At 41.8% G+C, this 27,443-nt stretch overlaps 1 protein-coding gene across 1 annotated transcript in view; it reads right to left on the bottom strand.

Moving 5' to 3' along the window:
* RMDN3 (regulator of microtubule dynamics 3) overlaps positions 1–27,443 on the bottom strand; it is a 62,487-nt gene that overhangs the window by 16,141 nt on the left and 18,903 nt on the right. The window contains exons 6-9 of the mRNA XM_074955690.1: positions 26,236–26,338; positions 25,186–25,246; positions 4,008–4,083; positions 3,227–3,304 (exon numbers count right to left, since the gene is read on the bottom strand). Of these exons, the coding sequence (XP_074811791.1) occupies positions 3,227–3,304; positions 4,008–4,083; positions 25,186–25,246; positions 26,236–26,338 (318 nt within the window). The remainder of the gene's footprint in view (positions 1–3,226; positions 3,305–4,007; positions 4,084–25,185; positions 25,247–26,235; positions 26,339–27,443) is intronic.

The raw sequence follows: 27,443 nt of genomic DNA, 5'->3' as shown, positions 1-27,443 counted from the left end.
TCAAGCCTTCAGATGGGGGAACAGAACAAGGAGTAGTAATATGGCTGAGTGTGAATGTCAGTACAGGCAGAGTAAGGGACTTCGAGCCGAGTTTCCTTCTGGATATCAAAAATCGAACTAGGTTAGCCACACTTCAGCAGCCCATCTGCAGTAAGTACGCCAATTATCTCAGCTAGAATTGTCAATGTGATTTCACTTTTAACAATAGCAAAGTACTTCCAACTCATAAATGAAGGAATGGATGGTCACAACAAACTTATTTCTTTTTATAGATACTAAAACTGAATGACAGTGTTTGACTCCAAGCTTTGCCCTCTTGAGAATTATAAAGCAACCAACACGCTTCTAATACCTGCAACACTATCTAGCAGAGGCAATACATGCAGAGATGTACTGCAGGCAGGAGCCTTGGCCAGCCCTGAAATATCCTTGATCACATTTATGTGTGCTTAAGAGATTGGAGGTGGTTTGTTTTTACTGGAGTAAAGCATGGGAAAAAGAAAGAGCATGAGCTAGTCTGCAGCCAGTGCTTTTCTTGAACTATTTTCTCTTCCACTTCCCAGGCCCCCTGCAATGATTAAAGGGCTGATTCGGGGCAGGAAACTATCCAGAATTTGGATTTTTTTCAGGGTGAAAGCACTACTTTTAGCAAGTGATTGCATTTATCTGCCAGAGATACAGAGGAAAAAGAGGGGAGCAGAATTATGTAATCATTACCACCAAAGCTTAGAGGCAAGAAAGTCAATAGTTTTCACTCAATATTCATGGTAAGAAAGAAGAGGTACAGCAAGTACTTCAAAAGCTCTTAACTGATGCAAAGGGCAAGTACTTTAACAGTAGGAACAACTGGCCTTGCCAAACTGAGCCACCATTCCCCAAGCTCTATTTTAAAAAGAAATCTAGCCAATTGTATTCTAATATCATGGATCCTACTCCCCCACTTTTGATCACTAGTCCTGGACCAGTGCATGGAAAAGGTCTGCTTGCTCCTGGAGGAATTCTGCACCACTGTTTGTGTGCAGAATTCATATTCATGCAGATTTCTTTGCTTCCCTGCAGAAAAATGACTTTGACGGGGAAGCAAAGGAAAGCTGGAAGAACGATCATGCGCCGCTCTCCAGCAGCAAGGGCTTGCCATTTTGGAAGCCCAGAGCAGCTGGTGGAGAGGTAAATCACTGCAGCAGTGGCGGGGGGGGGGGGGGGGGGGGGGGCGAGAAGTACACGCTGGCTAGTGCCAGGTCAGACCCCCCCCCCCCCATCGAGCCTCAGCAACAAGAAACCCCCTGCACCCGAACCCCCACCTTGCCAAATCTCACCCCTGCATCTGGAGCCCCCACGCACCCAGAGACCCCACTGAGCTGCACCCCCCCAAACCCAGACCTCCCTAGCCTCACTCCAGCTGGTGGTTCCTACCCTGCACCGGGCTCAGCTGCTAGTCCTGGTTGGGCTGGGGGAGGATGAGCAGCACACTTTCCCTGCATATGTCCGGCTGGGTCTGGGCCTGGGCCAGGGCCACTCCTGGAAACCTCCCCAAATCTGCACCCCTCAGACCCCACTTCCTACCCCCATCGCTCCTCAGAAGCAGGGGGAAAGGTCACTATGTAGGGAGCTGCTCTCCCATCTCCCAAACCTCCCTGCATGCAGACTCCCACCCCTGCAGACTACCCCCTGCCAAGCCCTATCCCCCTTCATCCAGACCCACCCCTCCGCCAAGCCCCAACCCCCTGCACCCAGACCACCCCCCGCTGAGCCCCTCTGCGCTCAAACCCCCACAAGCCCAACCTCCATGAACCTGGACCACCCCACAGCCCCCCACACCTGGATCCCCACCCCACTGAGCCCCAACCAGCTGCACGTGGACCCCCATCTCACCAAACCCCACTCCCCCAGCACCACCACCCCCGCTGAGCCCCAACCACCTTCGCCTGGACCCCCCTGCAGAGTCCCATTGCCGCTGCACCTGGAACCGCCCCCAACCAGCCCGCGTACATCCAGATCCCCCCGTACTCCCTCACTGAGCCACCTGATTGCCCCCCACAGAACTCTCTCACCCCACACTAAGCCATTCCACACCTGGTGTGCCTGGCGCAGGGTTGCTAATCCTGGTGAATTGCTTCACCTGCTACTCCTGAGGGGAATTCTGCATCAAAAAAAATAAAAATTCTGTGCACAATATTTTAGAATTCTGCAAATTTTGTCAATACATAAATGTGGAGGCTCCAGCATGGCAGTGGGGAGCACAGGAGGTGGGAGATCATCCTGCAGCCCTCCTCCCCCACTCCAAGACATGGACCTTTGGGGCAGGCCCGGCCCTTGCGCTGCATCAGGGTTGGATGAAGCCTCACTGCAATCTATGTCTGGGGGGCTGCAGGGTGATCTCCTACCTCCATGCAGCCAGTGGCCTATGTTCCCCATTGCCATGCTGGAGCATCCATGTTTATTAATTGACAAATAAAATGTGCAAATTTTTAAATTATTGTGCACAGAATTTTTTTTTGGGGGGGGGGGGGGGGGGGAGGGGGCAGCATAGAATTCCCTCAGGAATATCTACTGGTCTTGAAAGCATTTGCACTCAACATTCCCTCCCTCATGAGCTGCTTGAAACTGCTCTGAAAAAATGTTTAAAAGCTTGGATTCCAAGTGGTAAGATAGTAGAAGGCATTGATTTATAGCTCTAGCGGTTAGAGAGAAAGATTGCATAAATCACAAGTATTCAAGTGGAAGAATAACTTACATGGGAATCTGAATAACAGATTCTAAGGTTAGGTATGTTGTACCCCGGCAGGCCTTAAACATTATGCATTATCTCATTTGCAAGCTGGGATGCCAATCATATGAGAACATTCATTTATAGTCCTAATGGCATGAGAGATTTCTGAACTTCAAGTATATCACACTTGAGTCACAGTTTCTTAGCACTGTTCCAGGACTGAATATAGGAAGCCCTGGACCTCCCATAAGGATAATTTTCAATCTATATATACAAACAGGGAGCTTCAGAAACTAGGCCATTTCTATGAGGGTGTATTAGGGTTTTCTTATGCAATATGCAAATTCAACAACTGAATGGAATTCCCCTAAGACTTATGGCTGTTGGATTGAATTCCCCATCATTTTCATGCAGATGGAAGATCATCTTCCAGAGAAGAAAAAAGTAATAAGATTTAGAACATCCAGGATACTGTACCATGGAAATCAGGAATACAGGCTGAAGAAAGCTATTTACCTGGTAACACCACCTGCCCAGAAGATAGTAAGACTTGGGGTCATCTGGTTTCAGGGCAATTGCTTTATCAACATGTTCCTAAAGAAAACCAGAGCCAAGACACAGAATTAACTTATGATAAAATTATTGTAGCCCATAAACAGATGGGGGGGGGGGGAGAGGGGGAAATCAGTGACATAAGTGCCACTGCTAAATAAAAATCATGGTTGGAAAAGTTCTATTTTAAGCAAATGTAGTAAAATCAAAAAAATGCTGTTTTTGCAGCCTTCAAAACTGAAGTTATGTATTCATCTACCAGCTTGGGCATCAACAGTGCAGGCCTCCCTCTCATTAAAGCCCTGGCTGGGATGCTTTAGTTGGGGATTGGTCCTGCTTTGAGCAGGGGGTTGGACTAGATGACCTCCTGAGGTCCCTTCCAACCCTGATATTCTATGATTATTCTGCCAACATCTCTTAGCCTGGAAGCAGAGGGGCTGCTACTAAGGGTGAAATATTTCTTTTTCCATGTCCATTCAATCCTTAACTTCTTCACAAAGTAGTGGCGGTGTGGAGATTTTGCAGAGTAAAAACTGGACTGAAACAACTCACTCATTTCACACAGGTCAACTCTGAGACTGGACTGTTGTAGTTTTCTTCCACAATTCAGGCCACCTACTTTTGAATCCCTCCATTAGATTCTTATAATTTAGCACATAAAATTCCAAACCAACCTTCCTTGCTTTCCACCCTAGAAGCAAGCTCTCAGTAACTCGCATATATGAAGAAGCTGCTCTTTACTCACCTTAAAAACATACCCAGCTTGAATACGCTTCTGAATACTTTCATGTTCCGAGAACTGGCCACAAAGAATAGCATACCTACATGGAAAACAAGCCCACAATAAAAAGTCACATATTGTCACAACTCCCAATAATGGTTTGCACTTCCTTCCAAAGATCTTAAAGGGCTTTACGAACATCAATTAAGCCTCACAACTTTTCTGTGAAAAAAGAGAAGCATCATACATGTGTTCCAGATTGAGAAATAAAAGCACGAGAGAAGCAGTGACTTGTCCAAGGTGTGCAAACAACTCAACAGCAGAACAGTGACTAGATCTCAGGAGTCCTGACTTGAGTCCCCGTCTCAATCACCAGACAACATTTCCTATATGTAAGAAAGAGTAACATGCTTATTTTACAACATGCTCCTCTTCCCTTGTCAGTGTCAAACTACTAACATTAGGGTAACTGAAGAGTAAATAGCAACACTAACACATTATTAGGTGGATGGCTATCCATGCACAAGCAAAGACATGGAGCTTGCTGGAGGAGGTATGGAATCCTACTTTGAGTAAAAAGAGATATTCTTAAAGTCTGCCCACCTCCCTTAGCCCAAGAGCACCTACACACCTGGAAAACAAAGATAGCAGGCATTTCCAGTGACCCAAGCTCAGGCTAGTGTAGTTAATAGCTGACATGAAGCCATTTAGTTTATGCCCCAAAACTGTCCCGTAAAGACGTTAGTTTATTTTTAAGAGGAGTTAAAAATTACTAACAAAAAAGATGGAAACAAGATTACAACTTCAATGGCAGCCATTTTTCAATAGCTAAAGTTCTATTCGGTCAACTATGCTGATAGTCTGCCCTCTCACCTTACTGTCCGAGTTCCTTGAACTAGCCTTGGTGCTCTTAACCCTGGCAGTTTGTAATGCTGTGTCACAAAAATCTTTTGAATCTCTGTTTAAAGTCATGATGACTTCAGGTCACAAAGCTTTGCTTCCCCTATTGCTCCTACCACTTCCAAATGCTTGAACTAACTTTTCAAGGTGCAAACTATGATGTAAAGTTGTGTCTTCTCTTATGCTTCTTCCTTTTTCAAATTCCCTTCAGCCACTCACATCTGACTGATAGCACTTCTACATCTACTGCTAGTAACAGCACTTCCCAACTAGGAGAGCATGCCAGACTCCTTCAGTATCAGTACAGGGATTAGTCAAGAGAAGGACTGCATATTCAGAACACAGGATTGTGCCGAAGATGATACTGTATCAGTTTTACAGAACCTGAGGTGTAATGCATGACCCAATTTTGTACTTTGAACATCATAATGATAAATGTATAAGTTAGAATTAAGACGTTTCCATACTCTGGTCCAATAATGAAGTTCTGATTTCCATTGCTAATTTCAGACATTAGTAGAGTGATGCCTTATTGGATGGATTCCTGGTCCAAACTGGAAAAGCAGTAGCAGCACTCCACCACGCTCCACCCAATGGAGATGCCACTCACAGATGTTCAAAATATGACTGCATATTCTGCTGGGCTCCTTGGGTTTGGCTCCCATTCAGTGACACATGGATACACCCATGAACAGTGCTGGATTACAATTTAGGAACAAGAGGCACATGCCTAGGGCATCAGAATCTGAGCTTTTTTTCCTTAAAAAAAAAAAAAACAAACAAAATAAAAATTCTAGCTCTAGTGGTTGTGAAGAAAAGCTCTGAAACAGATTAAATGTCTGCCTGAGCCTGCAGAAAGCTTCCAGCAGAGGGAGGAGCACCAGCTACTAGAGCCATTGGAAGCCATTTGGCCCTACAATCACCACCAGAACAGACCATACTCCACAAAGGTTTCGGAGGTCAGGGAATGCCCCTAGAGCCCAAGCCAAGGCCTGTAGAGCTACCAGGCAGCTGATATCTCCAGGCTGCTACCCAGTGGCAGCTGTAATCAACTTGCGCTCCACTTCCCATGACCTGCTGTGAACACAGACCATAGAAAGCTCCACCTCAAGGGTTTGACATACAGCAGTCCCATAGCTCCCGACTGGCTCCCTGCCCTATATAAACCCACGGGCATTCCAGGAAGTGTCCAGGCAACAGTGTGGATCTTCTGTAGCTGCCATGACTGTTCCTGCTCCTTGCTCTTGAACTTCTGGCTTGATCTCAGCTTGATTTGGACTTTGCCTCCTGACTCTGACTCTTGGTACTGACCCTGGCCTGGACTGGACTACAAACTCCTCTGCTACTCCCAGCCTCTGTTTTTCCTCTGCACTGACCCTTGGTCCTGACTGCCCTTGCTGGGATCTTGACACACTGGGTTTGATTGATCCCCTCTGGCTTTTTGACTTCATGGGTCATAATGAAGAAGAAAAATAAAATTGTGGAACTCCCCCAAGTGCCACCCACTCATGGCACCAAAACAGACTGTGCAGCTCTTCATAGTATGACAGTCCCTCTCCTTCTCACATGTTTTGAGGAACACAGTGAAATAGTTAATGTTTGACATTTAAATCATCATTGGGCATCTGAGTGATCATTCTGCTGAGATGAGTGGGGGAAACTCATCCTTCTCAGAGATTGTATCAGGTTCTCTGCAAACTTGGGCATTGCTGCACTGACTACACCCAGGTCAGATTTTAAAGGTTTTATTAGCAACCACAGCAGCTAAGAATCACTGCATCTTTTTTAAAAATGGAAGTTGACGTTTTGAACAAGATGACAGCCTCAAAACACCCACCTACCCCAGCCCTGGTCACTAACCCCAGCCCTGTGTGAACTCTGCTAGACAGCTACACAGATTTCAACTGGTGCTGTATCCAGCTGCTAGTGTTATTACCTATACCAGGTGTTTTCAATACACTTCAGGGGAGTGGACTAGATGACCTCTCGAGGTCCCTTCCAGTCCTACAATTCTATGATTCACCTGACCTAAGAAACCTGTAAACGGTGTTGCTATAATAGTGCTTGTCAATAAAATTAACAGAGAATAGAGAATAACTATGTATTAAGAATTCACTAAACTGGCTCTTGATTATGATCCCAGTATTACAGACAATAGGCCAAACCTAGCTTGCACATCTTAGCTCTCTACTGCAATCTCCTGGTCCAAGTTATGCCTTGAGTTCCAGCGGTGGCAGCTTGTTGGTGATTCTTAACCATCTGTAAGACTATTTCAGAACTCTCTCATTGTGCCTTTTAGATCTGGAATTCCCCTCCTCAGTCAGTTTGCAATGCCAATATTGTTTCTTCTTTCATTTGTTTAATTTGGCTTATTCTTCAATATATGAGCTGTTCATTTTAATTCATTTTGCAAAGTGCCTTGGGATGCACTTTGAGAGGCCCAATAGAATTATAAGAGGATTGACTAAGTGTGATAAGACTTTTTTTTTTTTTTAAAAAGGAGTTAGAAGAGGGGATTTTCATCTCCTATAAACATTAGGTAATATCTGAAATACAGCATGAATTAGAAAGTCCCATTTCAGACAGCTGTCTAAGCAGTTCCTGAAACTTTGGAGTATGCCACTTGCAGCACTCATTATTAACCAGAACTGTTCATTAAACTGTTGACCTGGGTCAAACCACAAGCTCCCACAGGGGTCTCAGCACGATAATGGGTTCTCCATTTCCTGAGAAATGAACTCCACGGATCAGGAGTGGCTGATGATATAGGCAGGACACACACATGTACGTCTGCCCTCCCCTACTCAAGTTCCAGAGTTCAGGTCACATGGCTGCCTTAAGACCTCATTTCCAAACACTGCACTTCGGCTGACTCCAATTTAAGCAGGACTTTTGCCCTCGTGGGCTGACAAAATGTAAAATATACACTTCTCCACAGCCCAGCACCTGCAAAGTAGCATTTAGGGGGTCATGCCAACCAAACAACCCCCTTATCTTCCTCAACTGATAGGCCTTCGAAATAGCCACACTGTGTTGGTGGTTCCTTTTGACACAGTACAGACAGTAAATGTAAAAAACAAAATGGGGGAGGGGAGATGTGGGGTGGGAAAACTGTTTCTAACCAAAATGATATAGTGGAACTGAGCAGATCATTTTATTTTGCCAAGTGAGGCTTGAAGTCTGAAACTCAGATAGGTGACCATTACAACAATGGGAAAGACCTTTCCTTTTATTTATTTGAACTAAAAGAACTGCTCTGTGTACTTTCAAGAGCCATCAACAAATACTTTTATTCCTATTAGCATTGCACTAGTCAATACAGTATGGAAGAATGAGCAGGATTATATTCCTTATCTAACTCACAGGGTACAGTACAGTAATTTAGAAGTGCACATTTTTTATTATTATAAAATATTATTTCCCAGGCTGATGGGGTTCAGGAGTACTCTGGAGGCAGGGAGGGCTTTTGGCTTTGGGGAAGGAAATTGAGATGGGCTGCTTTGAATCCCTCAGATTTTAAGGGGAGCTACAATCACTCTCCCTAAGATGGAAGAGTAATGGCAGCAACACAAATATTTGAGAGTGAAGACTGTAAAAGGGCAAGGGAACGGAAAGTTCAGGAATTCAATAGGGATGGACAAAGCCTACATCAGTGTTAGGAGAAGCTGACATAATTAGGATAATTACAATGGGGTTGAAAACTGCGATTTAAAAAGCAGTTTTACAACATTAACAAAAAGCCATATAAACCCCATCTGAACTCAAATGGATCTTTAAATAAAAATGCTTTCAGTCTGTCCATATTTGCCCTGAGGCCTGGCATTAACAAAGAAAGAAACCCTAGAGAGGTGTTCTATTACTCAGCATGACTGCTTGTAAATCCTACCACACTTGGGAGACTGCATTGGGAGTTCCCATTACTGCTGGTTACAAGAAGTATTTGAACAGCTAGTAATTAGTGGTGAGTTTGCAGGTCTGGCTCCAGTTAAAGAGAACGCTCGCTTTCTTTCTCTCACAAGTTACTGCACTGGCCAGGTAAAACAAGGAAGAAAGCAAGTTTCGTTCTTAGGCATTATTTCAATTAAAACAGTTTTATACAGACTTCATATTTTAACATACACCCTGCCACCCTGGGCAATTCTCTAGGTCCATTTCACCCTATGACCACCACCACAAGACACACCTGTTTTTCATACCACTGAAGGAAGCATTACTGTAAACAAGTATGGATCTGCTCTCCCGTGCCATCTCATTTCATCAAGCACAATTATGCTACCGTAACAGGACTTGCAGCCATACCACCTTGGGCAGTAGTCCCTTCAGTTCACACAAATGAGGCAAACAGGTCAGTTCTTGGACAAGAACTGAACACCCAGATGTTTTCTAAAAAATGGTTGTGACAATTCAGTGGGTGGTACTAGTCCCTCTGATTAAATACTGTAACTAGCATGACGGGTGCCAAAGGTGCTGGCTTTTGCATGAAAAGTTCTGACCCTTGTGATAATTAAGGAAATCATATTAAAATGTATTAACCAACATGTTTTACAAAACAAACCACCACCTCACACACACCCCATCTAGACAGAGCCAAAACCTAGTCTATTCACTCTCCATACTGCTATAGCTATTTCAGTTAGATTTGCCCCCGCCCCTCCACAGTCACACCACAACCCCTAGAGTGAACACACTTATATCAGTATGAAGCCATATCTAGACTATGGGTGCTAAAAGAAGAGCAGCAGCTATGGAGCGATAGCTATGCTTAGACACTTCCTACAGCAATGGAAATAATTGTTCTATTGCTGCAGATAATCCACCTCTCCGAGCAGGAGAAGCTTAGTCAACAGAGAATTCTTCCAGCAACCTAGCCACAACTATTCTGGGGAGTAGGTCAGCATTTTTCACACCCCTGTGTGCTGTAGCTATGGCAGCCTAACTTTTAAGTATAGGCCAGGCCTACGGCACACATATAGCAAAATAGCTTACTCCCTTTCCTGTATGGAAGTAAATTTGTATAACTGCATCCACACTGGGAGTCGGGTGGGGTTATTCTACTAACTATACTGGTATAGATAATGTGGTACAATTTGTGTGTTTAGACAAGTCCTTGGACAACAGCTGCATCCAGTGGTGTGTGAAGTGGTCCACATCATAGACTTTAAGGTCAGAAGGGACAATCATGATAATCTAGTCAGACCTCCTACACATTGCAGGCCACAAAACCTCACCCACCCATTCCTGTAATAGACCTATAACCTCTGGCTGAGTTACTGAAGTCCTCAAATCATGATTTAAAAGACTTCAAGTTACAGAGAATCCTCCATTTACACTAGTTTAAACCTGCAATTGACCCGTGCACCATGCTGCAGAGGAAGGCAAAAGACCCCAGGGTCTCTGGCAATCTGACGTGGGGGAAATTCCTTCCTGACCTCAAAATATGCAGATCAGTTGACCCTGAGCACATAGACAAGACCCACCAGCCAGATATCTGGGAAAGAATTCTCTGTAGTAACTCAGACATCCCCATCTAGTGTCCCATCTCCAACAGCTGGGGTTTTTTGCTACTGGCAGTTGCCAATGGGCCATATACCATTGTAGGCAGTCTCATCATACCATCCCCTCCATAAATTTATCAAGCTCTTAACAGACGGGATCTCTTACTTACATCAAAAAGTAACAGAATAATATTTATTTTTAGCTCAATTATAAATATATCAATTAAAATGTTCACAGTTGTATTAAATTGGGGGAGGGGGTCAACATCCCATATCAAAATATACAAAGTATTCTTAATTCAAACTCTAGTATATTCTCAAGCAGTATTTTTCTTGCTTTGCCTATCTGTAAGTTTTGACTATTGTTGACAAATATTTTGTCATCGGTGTGTGTGTGTACAGTGAAAGCAATAATTATGGACATCTAACAATAAAAATTTAATCATTCCAAGCCTACCAATATCATTCTATTCCCAGCCCCTACAACTCCAACTTTTCACAGAAATATTTTACGGTATGTGTGTATGTATAGAGAGAGAGGGGCATTCATTGTTCTTTATGAAAAGGGCTTTTTTTAATTTTTAAAGAATAAAGACAACACTATTTTCCCCCATTGAATATTCAATGCAGACCAAGGTCTACAGTGCCAAAAAAGCAAGCTTTTCATCTTCACGCTAATGAAGCCACCAAGTTTACTCAATCAAAGCAGCAATTCAAGATGACCTGAAAGTGAACCTCCTCCTCAGGAATGAGCAGTGGAAGCTTGCTGTGTATAAGCAAAGCCTACTCCTTTCCAAAAGGCTCACATCTGGACAAAACGGAAATCAGGGAAATGCTTCATTTGATCAAGAGCTACAAAGATTAAAGCAACAACCCCCAAAAAATCCCATAAAGAGGAAGAACAACAATTCTTATGCTACATTAAAGGCTTGCTGTGGAGAATTACTGCTTAAAAGGATAAGTCTCTCAACTCAGAAGATAGGAACAATGCAGTTGTAAGCACCTCAGTTTGGATATTTGAGTAAGGCAAACAAACACTGCACTGAGCAACATTTCGTTGGAGGTTAGTATTCAACTAGCACTTCTGCTTATCAGTGTCCTCAATCTTCCATTTTCCCAATTATGTTGGCATAGCATAAAGCTAATTCTATTGAGCATGAGGAAAGGAAGAGCTTTGATGAACTGAAGTGGGAAATTTCAGGAGCTGCCAAGTAACCTGGATTTCAGGAAGAGGGGGGTTGGTTGCAGCCCATAATACGGTTATTTGGAACTTTATCATCACTCATATAGCTTCAGTTTAGCAGTTTTATTTAAAATTTTCTATGGAGTTTATTGGTAATCTTCCGATTTCACACATTACATCAGACTCCAGTCCCCATATGTTTACAGCAGGCTCCCTAAGAAACAGTCTTGGCATGGTGGCTGAGGGACAGCAAAACAATGACCATTCCCAACCTCGCCTGGCAGGAAACACCCTAAGGTTTCAGTAGCTCTCTTCATATGCAGGAACACGGTCTGCAATGTATTCATATCATAGGAGTGAAAATGGAATTTGGAGAGATTATTTACTTATGAATCTGCCCTATCCACCTGTGTGGTAGATAGTACATGCCTGATTTTGGTATGAAAATAAACTGGTTTTGCTCATTATGAGGTGCTGAGGAGTTGATTTTATTCATGTACGCATTAAATCTTGTGGACACACGAGAAAAACCATCACCACACAACATTTTGCTAGGTGAATTCAAATGGAAACACTACAAGCCTCTCTCAAGTGCTACTTCCATTAATTCAAAAGCTTAGTTAATTTTCTTCCAACAAACAATAGCTGTCCAAAATCCCAGTGCTAGTATGTACAGATTCTGTCCTGTGAGATGACGAACATTTGCACAGGGTGATAATTACGTGCTGAACTGTCTACCTCGCATTTTCAAATACACTTGTGTGCAGAAATCTGCTTGCCTCACGTAACTGGCCTCTCCACTGTCCCTTACTGAGAAGCCACTGAAACATGTGACTCCCATTAAATTTAGTGAAGTCACATCACTAAATCTCCCAGCTACTACTCTGCTGATGTATATTTGGAATGTCAGAAATTAGCTGTGGAAAAAGGTAAATTTTCATAAAAACCTACCGGCGTATGAAACAAGAAGTATTCATGGTCATGGAAGAATTTGCAACTTCAATAGGCTAGATAGTATCAGAGGTTTCTACACTCCAGTATGACCACAGGTAGACTAGGAGACATTAGAAGTCCAAGTCAGTGATATTAGAATGGATTCACTAGATAGTAGTGGATAGTTGTACTATCCTAAAATATGCCCAGAATGCTATTCCATCTTCTGGGTGAAAAAACTCTGTCAACCTTTATGTGAATAAAAATTTGGTGGTGGAGGAATGGATTTAATATTTTACTCCTGGCTACTACACTATCGAATCCCATATTCCAGGATTAGTACATTTTTCCATGAAATGGAAGAACAGAATAATCACAAAGAACATAGCCACTGCATAGCAGTTTATAGTTCGTTCACTACATTTGTCTAGAACAGACACAGCTGGCAAATGGAAATCCGTTCCTATTTAAAAATGCCAAATTTTTAACATTTTCATTCCAAATAGATGAAAAGACAAATGCCAAATTTTTCACATGAAGAGATTTCCAGAAAAGTTAGATTTTGGGAGGATCAAAATAAACTTTTCATCTTGCTGTCTGTTTGCAGGCAGAAAGTGAGATTAAGATCCTTCCAGTTGAGCAGCTGGATTTTTATTACGATTTTCCTGATGGAACATGGAAGGCTTTTTTTGGTGGCAAAGTTAAATTTCGACTTTGAAAAAAGGGAATTTTCCATCAGAAAGGTGTTCATGAAATGAAGAAATGCAGAGGCAACATTCTCTCACTGTCCAGAGGCTCCCAAAATGCCCATGGACTCCTATTATTTATTCACAATGCCTAGAAAGTGTACAAAGCAGAACATATAGACAGACGTTCCTTTCCTCAAGGGTTTATAATCTAATGGTAAACAAACGTAACAAGTGAGAACTACATACAATAGGGGGAATGAGGGAAGGGAGGATGAGGATTACAAGGTCATCTGATCATTTAGATTTGCTATGCATGTTTTGGCGATTCCTTTCTCATACACGTACAAAGTAAGAGTAAAATATAAATCTTCTCCTTGATCAAGAAGCCAAACACCTAAAAAGTTGCTCAGACTTCATCTTTCTAAAGAAAATTACTATTTATTATAGGACCTATTTTCTGAGCCATTTCACATCCACCCATTTATTTACACCTATCATTGTTCTTTTGTTTATATAGAATTCTTTAAAATTACTTTAAAAAATATGATTAAGCACACCAATTTCCCCTTCAATGCCTGAAGTAGACACTTAACCACAAACCATATCCCCTTGTGATGGCAACCACTCATAGTCTGTGTTCTCCATATACCTGTTGTGACAGGGTCAGGCCAGATGGCTACAGGAGAGTGACAGAAGGCAGATATATTAGCCCCAGGTTAAGTAGGTCCCTTTTCCCTGGGTAAGGTAACAGGGAAGGTTCCAGAACAATCAGGAACCTTCTGGAAACAATTAAGACAGGCTGATTAGAACACCTGCAGCCAATCAAGAAACCGTTAGAATCAATTAAGGCAGGCTAATCAGGGCACCTGGGTTTAAAAAGGAGCTCACAGCAAGAGGCACTAGGAGTTGAGAGTGAGAATGCGTACTGTTGGAGGACTGAGGAGTACAAGCATTATCAGATACTAGGAGGAAGGTCCTATGGTGAGGATAAAGAAGGTGTTGGGAGGCGGCCATGGGGAAATAGCCCAGGGAGCTGTAGCTGTCGCACAGCTGTTCCAGGAGGCACTCTAGACAGCTGCATTCCACAGGGCCCTGGGCTGGAACCCGGAGTAGAGGGCGGGCCCGGGTTCCCACCAAACCTCCCAACTCCTGGTCAGACACAGGAGAAGTTGACCTGGACTGTGGGTTCACGAAAGTGGCCAAACTGAGGGCTGCCGTGAATCTCTGAGGCAAGCAAATCCGCCAATAAGCACAAGACCCACCAAGGTAGAGGAGGAACTTTGTCACACTGTCTGCCAACTGCAATTCCACTCCCTCTGCAGAAGTGAGCAGGCAGAGCACTCACAAGTTAGGAAACATCCAGGATGAGGGTGTGCTGGAGACTGTTACTGTCCTCCTGAAAGCTTAGCTCCCTCCTTTGTCACAAGAGATAGTGAGGGCTCTTGTCCCAGGGAACAACTGATGAGCAACTGGAATCAAGGTACTAGCATATTCCATGTGGGATTTGAGGGTGGTGGTGAAGGAAAACAAACCGATATTTACTGCATCAGTAGAACAAAACATATGCCGCTCTCTTTTCCATTAACACTATGTGAAGAACAAGTGCACACTCCATAATCCTTCGCCACCAAGCAGGCACGCACAGAGCCATTTTCCTCAGGGGACAAGTTTGTTCTCTTCTATCTTTTTTGCAGTATGGTAGCATGAATGGGGACATACAGGAGGACAGAGACACAAGCATGACTGAGAAGTACCCTAGACTAGAGCTCTTGGGTTTCATATATATTAGTTTACTTGATAAATGCTATCAAAAAGATCACACAATAAGATTTGAAAGCCTAGTGGAGGGGACAATGCAGCCTGTTCTCCCTCCCATAATAGAATGCACGGGTATTCCTGTTGCTTAGGAACTGACAACACCCAACCTCATTACAGTGCTTAATCTGTAATGAAAGAGATGCTGGGCCTCAAGTAATTTTTTAAACTTTTATAACTAACACAGCAACCCTAGAGGTGCTGGGGGGCTCAGCCCTGGCACAAATTAAGCACTGCTTACAACTGTATGCCTCTCCTAGTGAAACAAGCAGCTGATACACCAGGAGCAGAGGTAAATTCTGTTAGCGGTTGAAAACAATGCTGCCTCCCCCCATCCCTCATTCAAGCTCATCTTTAGAAAGTTCATAAGTAGAGCAGCACTTCTTACTAGCTGTAAAACTACCAGTAATTAAAGATGGGTTGAAACTGTATGAGCCTCTTACTGCTGAAAAATGAGTTCTGGATACGCCACCAAGGTGAATGTGAAACACCAGGGACTAAAAACTAGCTTCTAATTTGTGAATTAATCCTGTGCTAATGAAAAAGGAGCAAGGAAATGAACGGCATAAGTCTGAGCCAGGTGGTTGGCCTCATACTTTTATCATGTGCCTATTTTGGACAGTCAATCAGGGCAAATTGTGCAAAGTCATGCGTTGCTTTTCTGATGTGTATTGACAGTGGCTGTACAATGCTCCTGCTCCTCCTCCCCTACAGCTGGAGCTCCCTCTCTGAAAGGCCCTTCATGCACAAAGGAAGTCTGAGACTTAACTTGGCTGAAACCAAATTAATTTAATTTGTGACTTAAACCAGGATTTGAATCATGGTCTCAAGAGGAGAAATGATAACATACCAGTCCTCTTCACCTCCTTTGCTCTCCACCAGTTCCATTTTGTCTTAATACTGGGGGGAGGAATAGCTCAGTGGTTTGAGCATTGGCCTGCTAAATCCAGGGTTGTGAGTTCAATCCCTGAGGGGGCCATTTAGGGATTGGGGCAAAAATTGGGGATTGGTCCTGCTTGGAGCAGGGAGTTGAACTAGATGACCTCCCGCGGTCCCTTCCAATCCTGATATTCTATGATAAAACGAATTCCAAGCAAAGTGTTCAAGATTTAATATATGCAAGATTTAGCAAAGATGGGGTGAATTTTGAGCCAATCCTGGATCTATGGGCTTACGGTCTCTAACTAGATTGGGGGGAAAGGAGGGATCTAGAGCAGAACAGAAAAAAGTTAAAACTTATGTTGTAAAAGATACTAATAGTTCCCTCCTCCACAATAGTCATTTACACAGCTAGATTCAACTAAAGATGCTCTAGAATATATTTTGGGTAGTAACTTCATATCTATTCAGTCTCCCATTTTCCTCCAGAGACTCCCGATTTTACTTAACCCTGTCATGGACTAATAAGTGGATGCCTGGATCTTCCAGGGAAACAGGGAGACTTAACAGAAACTGCCGGCAAGATGTTCTACCTGCAAACATTCATAGTTTGTGGGATCTGAATATTTCTGGGTAGAGTATCACACTTGTGTTGAGGGAATGTAAAATGCTGCATTAAAAAAGCCATTTCCAGTGAACAACAAGTTTTTATTAGCTCCTGGGTTTTGTAGGACCATGCTACATATTCCTGAGTACTACTGCCTGTCATCTTTACTATTTACATTCTGATATCTCTCAGAAAGTCTCACAGCATAAACACTGTGTGGGGTAGAATGCCTCACACCTCCTTTGTGCATGAAGGGCCTTTCAGAGCCACAGCTCCAGCTGTAGGGGAGCAGCAGCAGGAGCGGTGTCCAGCCACCATCAATGGCATGGAATGATAATTTCTGTGACTACAACCCCAGCTTTCAGTGAGCCGGACAAGTGGGTCTGATACAACTCCCTCCTCATCTCCAGAGAAAGCCTCTCCCCCACTCTCCCTTCCCAAAGGAGCCAACAGCCTGGACTCCAGTTGGATATCTAACATTAATGGAGTTACCATGGTATTTTTCCTTGGTGCCTGGGCTCCTCACTCTCCCTCCCTTAGAGATTATTGGAGTTTCTGACAGACGACCTCTCCCATCAGATTTTTAAAAGTAATATTTGGTGACAATCAGAAAACTAAGTGTTTAGCTTCAGTCTGTATTTATGCTTTAGTCTCATTAAGCACTTAAATGTCTACTAAAGTTAGTTTATACTTATGGCATGTCCATCACTGTAGCAAAGCAACTGAGATAACAGTAGAAATAAAATGTTTTTCATTTTAAAGCCTGATATACAAATGAGGTGATGCATATTGAAATATTCAAGTTAAGGCATTACATCATGTTCATACAGTCTCTATATTTCCAGGCCTTCAGTTTTAACAGAAGATTCCTGCTACCTTCTGGAGCATTGTTAGTAGAAGACTAACTGAGGGACAAGAGAAATTTTAAGGCAATTGAAAACTTATTTTTATGACAAATGATTTTCCTCTCCCACCTCACCTCACCCCCCCCAACATGTATTATTAATCATGTTTATTAGAGTAGTGCCTAAGGACCAGCCACAAATGTGGTCACAATGTGCTAGACACTATGATACTTGCAATGACATGTTAGGTCTAAAAAAACCACCACAAAAACTTAATTTTAGGGGAGGGGTATTACTAGAAGGAGATTAGCTAGACAGAAAGGAGAGGGTTTCTTTGGCTCCTGACTTACGTTCTAACGCTCTTCTGTTTAATCCACATGATTAATAGGGAGCATTCAGCATAAGTCTAGATTTAGCTCAAAATTCATGAGTTCCATGCAGTACTATGTGAAGAGTTAATCAGCAAGGTCCTGCTGATTGGCGAATTAGAACAGGCTTCTGATCCTCAGCTCTGGGTTGTGTCCAGAATGCTGTTCACTTTACAGTAAGACCAAAGTGCCCACCTCAAGAAGTCCAGACACACCAAGTGAAATTAAAAAGTATTTAAATACATTTGTGTAAGTGGTTCTCCTGTGAACTTTCAAGATGCTACATTGAACAAAGTAACTGATTTTCCTTTAAAGAAAAGAGACCATGTTTCAAAAAAATTTCATTCAATCCAGAAGACTATTTTCACTTCCCATAACCAACATGGAATGATCACATTTCAAAAACAGGCAACAAAAACTTATTACTTCATCTACAATGAGAGCTCTCAGCAAATACCATCTTGTTCAATTTGACTATGTCTCCCCTTGACAATTAAGGAGAATAATGCTGCACCTGCAAAATCCTCCCTAGACGGACCCCTGAAATCCCCTGCTACTCTAGTTGTACTTCCAATATTTCTTTTAGCACCACGGCTGAAGCCAAGGCAAACACACAGCTCCCTCTCTTCCTGATCCTTAAAGCTGGTGTTGTGCGCTTAGAATTGCACAGCACACAGATGCATTGAAATGGATAGGGAATCATTTGTTTTTCTCTCTAAATTCTTGAGAAGTTTGTTTATTCGGGCCTCAGCAGCTTAATACACATGCCTGTCCCACATGCAACGCCCCAGGTTGTGTTTTTTGTTAAACAAAAAAAAAAAAACTTCCCCACTCGTGCTTGTTTTCTCCTTTTCCATAATTTCTACAAAGCATTCAACCATGGGATATAGCACCTTTTACAAAGATGTTACAAGATTACTAGTCGAGTAGTAAAATGTACATATTGGTTTCAGAGCTTTCATATTATGGCACAGGCTACACTGGTAAGAGCTGTAGAACTAGGAATCAAATTTCAAAATGTATTAGACAGGCCCATGAAAGTAGTAAGAGAATGCTAGATTCTTGTCCCAAATGGCTTTACATGAGGTACGAATTTGGTCCAGAATCATTTGGAAGCAGCATCTAATACACAAGACCACTTCTTACCCATCTCCATGTATTCCTAAAGCAGTGCTTGCCTGAGAACTACAAACATGGAAGTTGCTTTGCTATACAAAGGATTAATATTCTATTCACCACTGGGATCAGATCACAGTTCTGTTTCCTCCATGTGGAGAGGTCGCTTGGGATCTGCCAAGATCTGAGTGTAAACTGTAGCAATTGCCATTTGCATTATTGTGTTGTACAGACTCCAAGGATCAATGTGAGGGTTCCCCTTCCTACTTGGTTTTGGCCCCAAGGCCAGTCCAGACAGGGTCCTATATACACTCCCTTTCTCTAAATCATTCTTGAGAAAGGATCTGTGATCATGTTGCCATAGCATCCAAGCCATCTAGTCAAAGGCATGCTATAGAGCTGTGGTCAGTCAGTCATTTCCTGCTCAGTGTTTTCAGCTAGCCCCTATGATTCTATTCTATTCTACAAAGGTTTAGTGGTTTTTTAAACCACACCCAACACCACAGAAAATGCCAGAGACCAAAGCACGGAAAAGTAGCAGTCTTTCCTACAACTGTAGTCAGACTGCTCGTCTCTACGAAGAGGAGACCACTACCATAGTACACCCTTATCAACTCCGCACTACATGAGAACAATCCTACCTTGTTCCAGGTCATCATGATCCAGAATTAGGAGAGGAAAAGAAAGCTGGGGTAACATGCAGTAGTAAGATAGCAGCACACAATGAAACAAACAAAGGGAGGGAAAGCAGCACAACTACATCCTAGATAATGCAGACACATTAAGGTGTGAGTAAGGCTGTGTCTACACTGCCAATTTCAGTGCTAAAACTTTTGTCGTTCAGGGGTTTGAAAAGACACCCCCCTGAGCGACAAAAATTTTAGTGCTGAAAAGCGCCAGTATAGACAGCGCTTTATCGCTGGGAACCATTCTCCCAGCAATAAAGCTACCACTGCTCGTCAGCGGTGGGTTGTTTTTTTGTTTGTTTTTTTTTTTAAATTGCCAGGAGAGCTCTCACCCGGTGATAAAGCGTGTCTATACTGCCCACGTCACAGCGCTGCTGCGGCTGCGCTGTAATGTGGGTAGTGTAGACATATCCTAAGTGGAAGATCTTAGGATGTACGATACTTTGTCATTATGTTGGGTTCCCCAGTATACAAAAAAATCAGAAGCTGGGGGGGACGGGACATGTTTTTACAAATTACAAAAAGTAATTTTCCCTCTGCTGATACTCACACCTTTTTGTCAACTGTTGGAAATGGGCCACCCTGATTGCATTGGCCTCGTTAGCACTACAAAAGTAATTTTCCCTCCCTTGGTATTCACCCTTTCTTGTCAACTGTTGAGAATAGGCCACTTCCACCTTAATTGAATTGGCTTGTTAGCACTGACCCCCACTTGGTAAGGCAACTCCCATCTTTTCATGTGCTATGATATATATTCTGCTTACTGTATTTTTCACTCCATGCATCTGATTCAGTGGGTTTTACCCATGAAAGCTTATGTCCAAATAAATTTGTTAGTCTCTAAGGTGCCACAAGGACTCCTCTTTGTTTTTTCCTTGGTGAATAAGAAGCTTTTTCTCAGGGTGGCTAATTAACATAAACAAAACAGGCTGCGACTAAAACAGCTTGCAACTGTCCCACGACCCAGATGGCGCTGGAAAGAGAACATTTCCAGTTATATATTCATGAAAGTGTAATTATGTCTTTCTACTAATAAAGGTAATTATTCATATCCCATGCCTCCCACATGCTGTTCTGCTATTTCCTTTCTATGGCTGTCCTCTTTCTTCCCTTTCTGTAGCTGTTCTGAAGAAATAAAAGCAAGACATAGAAGTGCATGCCCCCACTCAGCAAAAGGGCAAGTCTACAGAGACAGAATTTAAGCCTGTGCACCTTTCCAATGATGCTGTTCTTGGAAGAGGTGGGCACAGACGACAACACATGCGCTTAGCATATGCCAAGACTGTTTCAGCACAAGGGGATACTGCACTGGAGACAAATGATTAAGCAACATGTTACCACAGAACTATCATGACGTGAACATTTTGCATCTATAGGGGCCTTATCAAGGTCTTTCAGAAGGGATGAGAGGAGGGAGTGACTTGCACTATCAGCCTTTATTTGACAGCATGTAACCATAATACTACAAGTGTCATGCATATAATCTGTGGCTAATCAGATTTCATTCCATCTCCAGAATTCAATACTGCTCTGACATTTCTTTGGATCAGTTACTTACTTTTGACACAATAAAACTCTGAATCATTAGGCTAATCCATCACTCTTTAGCTCAGAAGCAGAATCATACTCTGTCACATATGCAAAGCTCAAGTGCCAAAACTGTTTAAAACTTTAACAGGCAACGTGGTGGTTCACCAACATTCCAGTAGTTAAACCGGCAGAAAGAGCCAAACACCTGATTCCATTACAGAGATCAAGTCATGCTGGTTTCTTCCCCTATTTTTGCCTCTCACCAACATGACAAACACGTTAGTGACCAAAGGCATCTAACTACTAATATGAAAAGAATTTTCTCCAAACCTTAAATTCAACTTCTAGGCTACAAGGTATTTCTCCTGTGAAGTAATGGTCCAAGCAGATCTTCAAAAAGCAAAAGGAGAGATTATTCCCTAAAAGAGTTTTAACCTCCATGCCCTTGACAATCCAGCGATCCTAACACTGATTGTTAATGTGTTTAACATTCCACCTTCAAAATCCCACCTGCCAGCAGTAATGCATCAGTCATGCCAGAAATCCAACACAATTTATCAAGCAGTTCACTCCAAAAAACAGAGGAATTTTCTCTTCTCTCTATAACCAACATTTGTACTAAACTAGGCTACCTCACGATTAACAGCTTTAGTTTAATCATAGCAGCAGAATCAGCAACCATCAGCTCCATACACAAGTTTCTACAAGAGCCTGGTAGATACTCAAGCCACTGAGGATGGTAGCGAAAATGAGAAACTCCTCACTTCTAGCCAGCCACAACACTTGTTCAAAAATAGCAATAAAAAACAAAGGTATTTATTACAGATAATTTTAGTTTAAATCACAAAGGAAAATAAAAACTTTGCCTATGTGACAGGTTTCAGAGTAACAGCCGTGTTAGTCTGTATTCGCAAAAAGAAAAGGAGTACTTGTGGCACCTTAGAGACTAACCAATTTATCTGAGCATAAGCTTTCGTGAGCTACAGCTCACTTCATCGGATGCATCCAATGAAGTGAGCTGTAGCTCACGAAAGCTTATGCTCAAATAAATTGGTTAGTCTCTAAGGTGCCACAAGTACTCCTTTTCTTTTTGCCTATGTGGAAGCTGTATGCCAAATACTACTACTTATGCTGGTTAGAGTTATTTCAGAGCCATTCAGTTATGTAAAATAACTGAACCAAATGAGAAGAGCATAGGATCGGAAGATTGTCTTCTGGCATGGCACTGGTTTCTCTGGAAGACCTTGTAAAAAAGGTTACCTAGATTAAGACACCTCACAAATACAAAAAGCCAAGGCTTTTGCAAACCTCTAGCAATGGCCATGATAAAACTAAAAATGAACAAGATCAAGATGAGAAAAAATTGTATAACAGTGTAGTCCGTTTTACGGTTTCCCTTGTAGATAAGAAGTTTTTCCATGTACATAGGTCTTTCACATAGCAACTAAGTAAAGAAAGTGGAAAAAGTTCAGTGAATACCACTTAAACTGAGGGCAACTCAGGGCCAGGTAAAGTACCCAAAAATACTTAATGTATTTTTGAAATTAACTAGATTTCAAGATAATAATCTGTTGTGATCAAATTATTTTAGTTACATGTAAGTATGAGAAGCTGAAGAAAGAGTTGTATTGTTTGAGGAAATAGCATGTGACAACAACTTAGTCTACTGTAAAATAAATACTTAATGCACCAATTTAAGATTGCATGTTCAATGTTAATTTAGCATTTCCTGTTTTTTGAAGGCAAAACCCTTTATTTTGTAGGAGTATAGTTGTGACATACAATGTAAGCTGTTTAGATAACGTTTACATATAGTCAACCACAGCCATCAGTTTAAAGCAAAACTGTAATGGTAGCAGAATGCTTACCCTCCACTACAGAGAGACAGCCACTATCTTAGCCCTCCTCTGGATACGGCCAAGGAGAACCTGCCATATAGAGTAACTAGAAATTCTTTTCCTTTTAACCACGAACAAACTCCAACAATCCATACATTTCAAGCCCAGATGACAGATTTCAGAATTATGGAAGTCTCATGTTGCAAGGGACATCTTGTTCTGAAGACATAAGACATAAATTCCCAATACCTCAGTGACAACTGTAGCGGTCAAATCTCTCCCTTATTCCTTCCATCCCAAAAATATGGACGCTTTCTCTCCCAACCCTAGAGCCAAGGGGTTAGCCTCTCTTAAAATAGAGTTTCTATTTTACCTGGCACTGTGTAAGCTTTTGAAATGTCAATAAGAAAATAAGAAAAGCAACTAACCCTAGTAAAACAAGAAAGGAAGAAGGAAGAATGTCAGGTCATCATTAACCATCTAGCTCTCAAGTTACTGCCCCCATAGCTTCTGCAGCTGGCTGTTAATTTGGCTTTCAATGACATAAGAGGTTGCTCTGTAGGGGACTAAAGAGTGGCCAACAGAAACAGAGCAGATGAGAAAGAAAATAAGAGAGGCCACCCCAGTTCCAGTTCTTGAACAAAGGAATTACAATTTTCTGTAAATGAGCTGTGTGAAATGGGCTTCCTAACCCTCACCTACCAGATTAATTTCCAGCACATAACAGCAGGATACATAAGTAGTCATTTTCCCAGGACACACAGAACCAAAAGGATCATCAATAAAGTTCAGCTCATTTCTGAGCCAAGATCTTTCATGAGGTCTCTTCTAGCTACTTCTATCCAGCCCCGTTTACCACAGTATCTGAGCATCTCACAATCCTTAATGTACTTATCCTTACAATATCTCTGTAAGATAGGGGAGTACCATTATCCCCACTTTACAGTTGGAGAACTAAGGCACAGAGAGACAGAAATGACCTGCCACAGACTTCTTGTGTGACCTTGAGGAAAGCAGGGAATTCAACCAAAACTCCCAAATCTCAGACTAATGTACTAGCCACTGGATCATCCTTCCTACATGAACATCATTCATAGTTATTAACTGAAAGAATTGCTTGTGGGACTATGACCCAGAGTGTGTGATATCACCAACCACAACAACATGTCTCACTGGCCACAGGAGACATCAGATACAGCAAGAAGAATTACTCCATTAATAGAATATAATATTTGTTTTGGCAGAGCGGTTTACAAATTCCTTGTTTTCTTGTCATTTGAAAAGAAAAACTCCAGCTGAACTAAGAAAAAAGCCTCTTAAATGCTGGAACAAACTTTCCTCCATTTCACACTCATGTTCTCACAACACACACAGTTACAAGATATAATTATAGGTTTCAGAGTAGCAGCCAATTATTCCCTCCCACCCATACTGTTCCTCACACGTTCTTGTCAACTGCTGGAAATGACCTACCTTGATTATCACTACAAAAGGTGTTTTTGTGTGTGTTTGTTTTTTTTCTCTCCTGCTGGTAATAGCTCACCTTACCTGATCACTCTAGTTACAGTGTGTATGGTAACATCCATTGTTTCATGTTCTCTGTGTATATAAAATCTCCCCACTGTATTTTCCACTGAATGCATCTGATGAAGTGAGCTGTAGCTCACGAAAGCTTATGCTCAAATAAATTTGTTAGTCTCTAAGGTGCCACAAGTCTTCCTCTTCTTTTTTTGAAGATATAATTAGGATTTCCAGAGATCAATTTAATAACTCAAAGGGAATCCTTTTAAAACACAGTTTTAGTCTCCAAATTTAAAATGCTTAAAAACTTCCCGAGCGCACTGAACTCTGCATCTCAATTTCTTTTTCCTAGAAGCCCCTTTCTGCAAGACTCATCTATAAGCTGATCTTTTACCATCCTTGATGAAGCTCATTAAGCTATGAGATGCAGACTCATAAGAACTTGATACAATCAGTTTCTCAGAAACTAAACACACATTATTATAGCTGCCTCCATCTTCTGTTCAAGAACTCCACCAGGCCATCTCCCCTCGGAACCAAGTTCTTAATTAGTTGTCATGAACCAAATAAAAACAACATTTATCTTGCTAATTGTAACCAGTATTGTCTGTCGCTTATTCATGCCTACTAACAAGGAAAAGAAACTAAAATAAAGTCTGTTAGGAAAAGCAGATTCAATAATGTATATTTAAGGTAAGAAACAAACTTGTTTACTGAATAGACTGTGATAAAGCCCAACTCTTAATATGACCTTTAACCTCCCTTGTTCTTCTCCCACACAGCAGAAAGTTACATACCACTGGTGACCCTCAGCACTTTGATCCCCTTTCTGTAGGGCTGCCTCTGCCTCTTCTTTCCCTGCAGACAGAAAGCACTAATTTAGAAAGAGTGAAAGTCACTGAATTTCTCTGAATACGTACCTCCCAAAGTGCTACAGTGTCTCTACAGTGACAGGAAAGGGTAAAGAAGTTAAACATTTGTTAGTCACCTAGTAAATTTAGCTTGAGACTATGGACACATTCCAAAAGATCTCCTGTATGGAGAACTCAGATGCTCCAAGGCCGCTGGGCTGACCTAAGATCAGGTTCAAGGACACTTTCAGCATCGACACTGCAAGCTGAGAGGTTGCAGCTAGCAGCAGGCTACAGTGGCTGGCTGCACTGTACCAGGGAGTCAAAGAGGCTGAAAAGAGGTGGCTGAGAGAGAAAAAAGCAGAGAGCAAAAAATAAAGTGCAACAGGCCTCAAAGGTGCTTTGGTGCTTACACCACTGTCTGTTGAGATGGACAGTTGCTCTTCCACTCACTACCAGCTAAGTATCTTTCAGTGATACTGGGCACCTACCACCACACAGAGCTCTCTCTCTCTCTCTCTCTCTCACACACAATTTCACAGAGCTCTCTCCTCTCTCTGCTCCATGTGTTTGTATTCCCAAAAATGTGGGAATTTTGCAAGCCATCAGAAAGGACTATATACATTAAAAGAGTCTGAAAATGATTGCCTTACATGACTGCTATCAATTGCTGAAAGGGACTACTCAGGCAATTCAGGCTTAAAGTTTAGGTTAAATTAAAAAGGGGAGGTGATTTCCTAAAGTTGATAGGAGCAGAAGTGTTAATTAAAATCTCCTGGTTCTATTTCAAGTCCTGTATAATGTTAAAAACCCAAAACAAACCGCATCTGAACTAGTGAATGAGAAGTAGTGAAACTGATCAAGTAAACAAAACAAGAAAACTGTATTTTTAAAATTTGCATTAGTAATATAAGGTCTTTTAAACAAGATACAGTAAAAAAAAGTTTATCCAATAAAAACCCTACACTGAGCTGCCTCAAACACACTTTTTCTTACCATCAGAAGCATATGATTTCTTTTCGTCTGCATCCTCTGTGATTTCATACAGATCACTGTATGCTCGAGCCAGGCGCCATAGGAAATCCTGTCGGTCTCCATACTGCAGACAGAACATAAGTATTTCAGATCACCTGTTAGAGCGCCCCTTTCTTCCACTGGTACAAAGATATAAGGAAGAGGACCGTCAAGTGGCAGCAGTAACAGGCAGTATGTTATTTTATTCAAACAAGTGGATGATTCTTTTATATATCTAGCTACACAGAGTAAACATATGCAAAAAACACTTTGAAAGAAACTTTAATGGGCCCAAACCAACAAGAATTCCAGCAGAAGTACAAAAAGAGTAAAATGAACGTCCAAATTTGCAACCAAACCCACAATTCAAAGGAGATCAGAAGAGGTCTAATTTATCACATCACCATAAATGGATTCTCCCCCACCCTCCTTCAAAGAAGTTTTAGTTCGGATGAGGGGACGAGCATTGGAGCCACACATCCACTTGTCTGACTCCATCTCAAAAAGCAAGAGAAAAATCACAAGTTTTAAAAAGTTCAGTTTACTTATTTATGCTGTCTGCTCACTTTTTGCATTTCAGTCAGCTTGGACATAGGAAGATTGGACAGTTTCATATTCTGGTTTACACAAAACAGCCATGAGGCTGTTGTGGCTGGATTGCCAAAACTGCAGTGGCAAAGTTCAGTTAAAAACAGAAACCAATGTATTTTCAGTGAAATAATAAAAAACCCAACTCTTCATACTAGGTTTTGTTAAACCCTTTTTTAAAAAGTACAAGTTTTAAGCCTAAGCTACTTGACAATATCCACTTAAGTTGGCTTACTTTGGTATTATCTTAGACTATTAATAAGTAGGAGAAACATTTAAGAAAAGGGATACACTGGAGCATTAAATAAATTCATGGCATGATCCCTTTTGGGACTTACAGAGAAACTTTACTTATGCTTAATGTTGATTAAGTCATTTGTTATGTCTCGCCTCTACATCATTTTTTATTTTAATGTTGAAGATACAGCAGCCAAATTGTTTTGCTTTTTAAACAGGCACCTATATAAAAAAAAGCTATGTAATTTCCTGTACTGACTATACAGTCCTTGAACTCTATAACTGAGTCAAGGGACCCAATTACAACACTGTTTAGATTTGTACTATAGACAGAATGCAAGATGGTACATTTAAGAAAGCCAAGT

The sequence above is a fragment of the Natator depressus genome, chromosome 6, assembly GCF_965152275.1.
Source record: "Natator depressus isolate rNatDep1 chromosome 6, rNatDep2.hap1, whole genome shotgun sequence".
NCBI lineage: Eukaryota > Metazoa > Chordata > Testudines > Cheloniidae > Natator > Natator depressus.
Note: the sequence above shows the minus strand (reverse complement) of the source record. Positions and strands in the feature narration are given on the sequence as shown.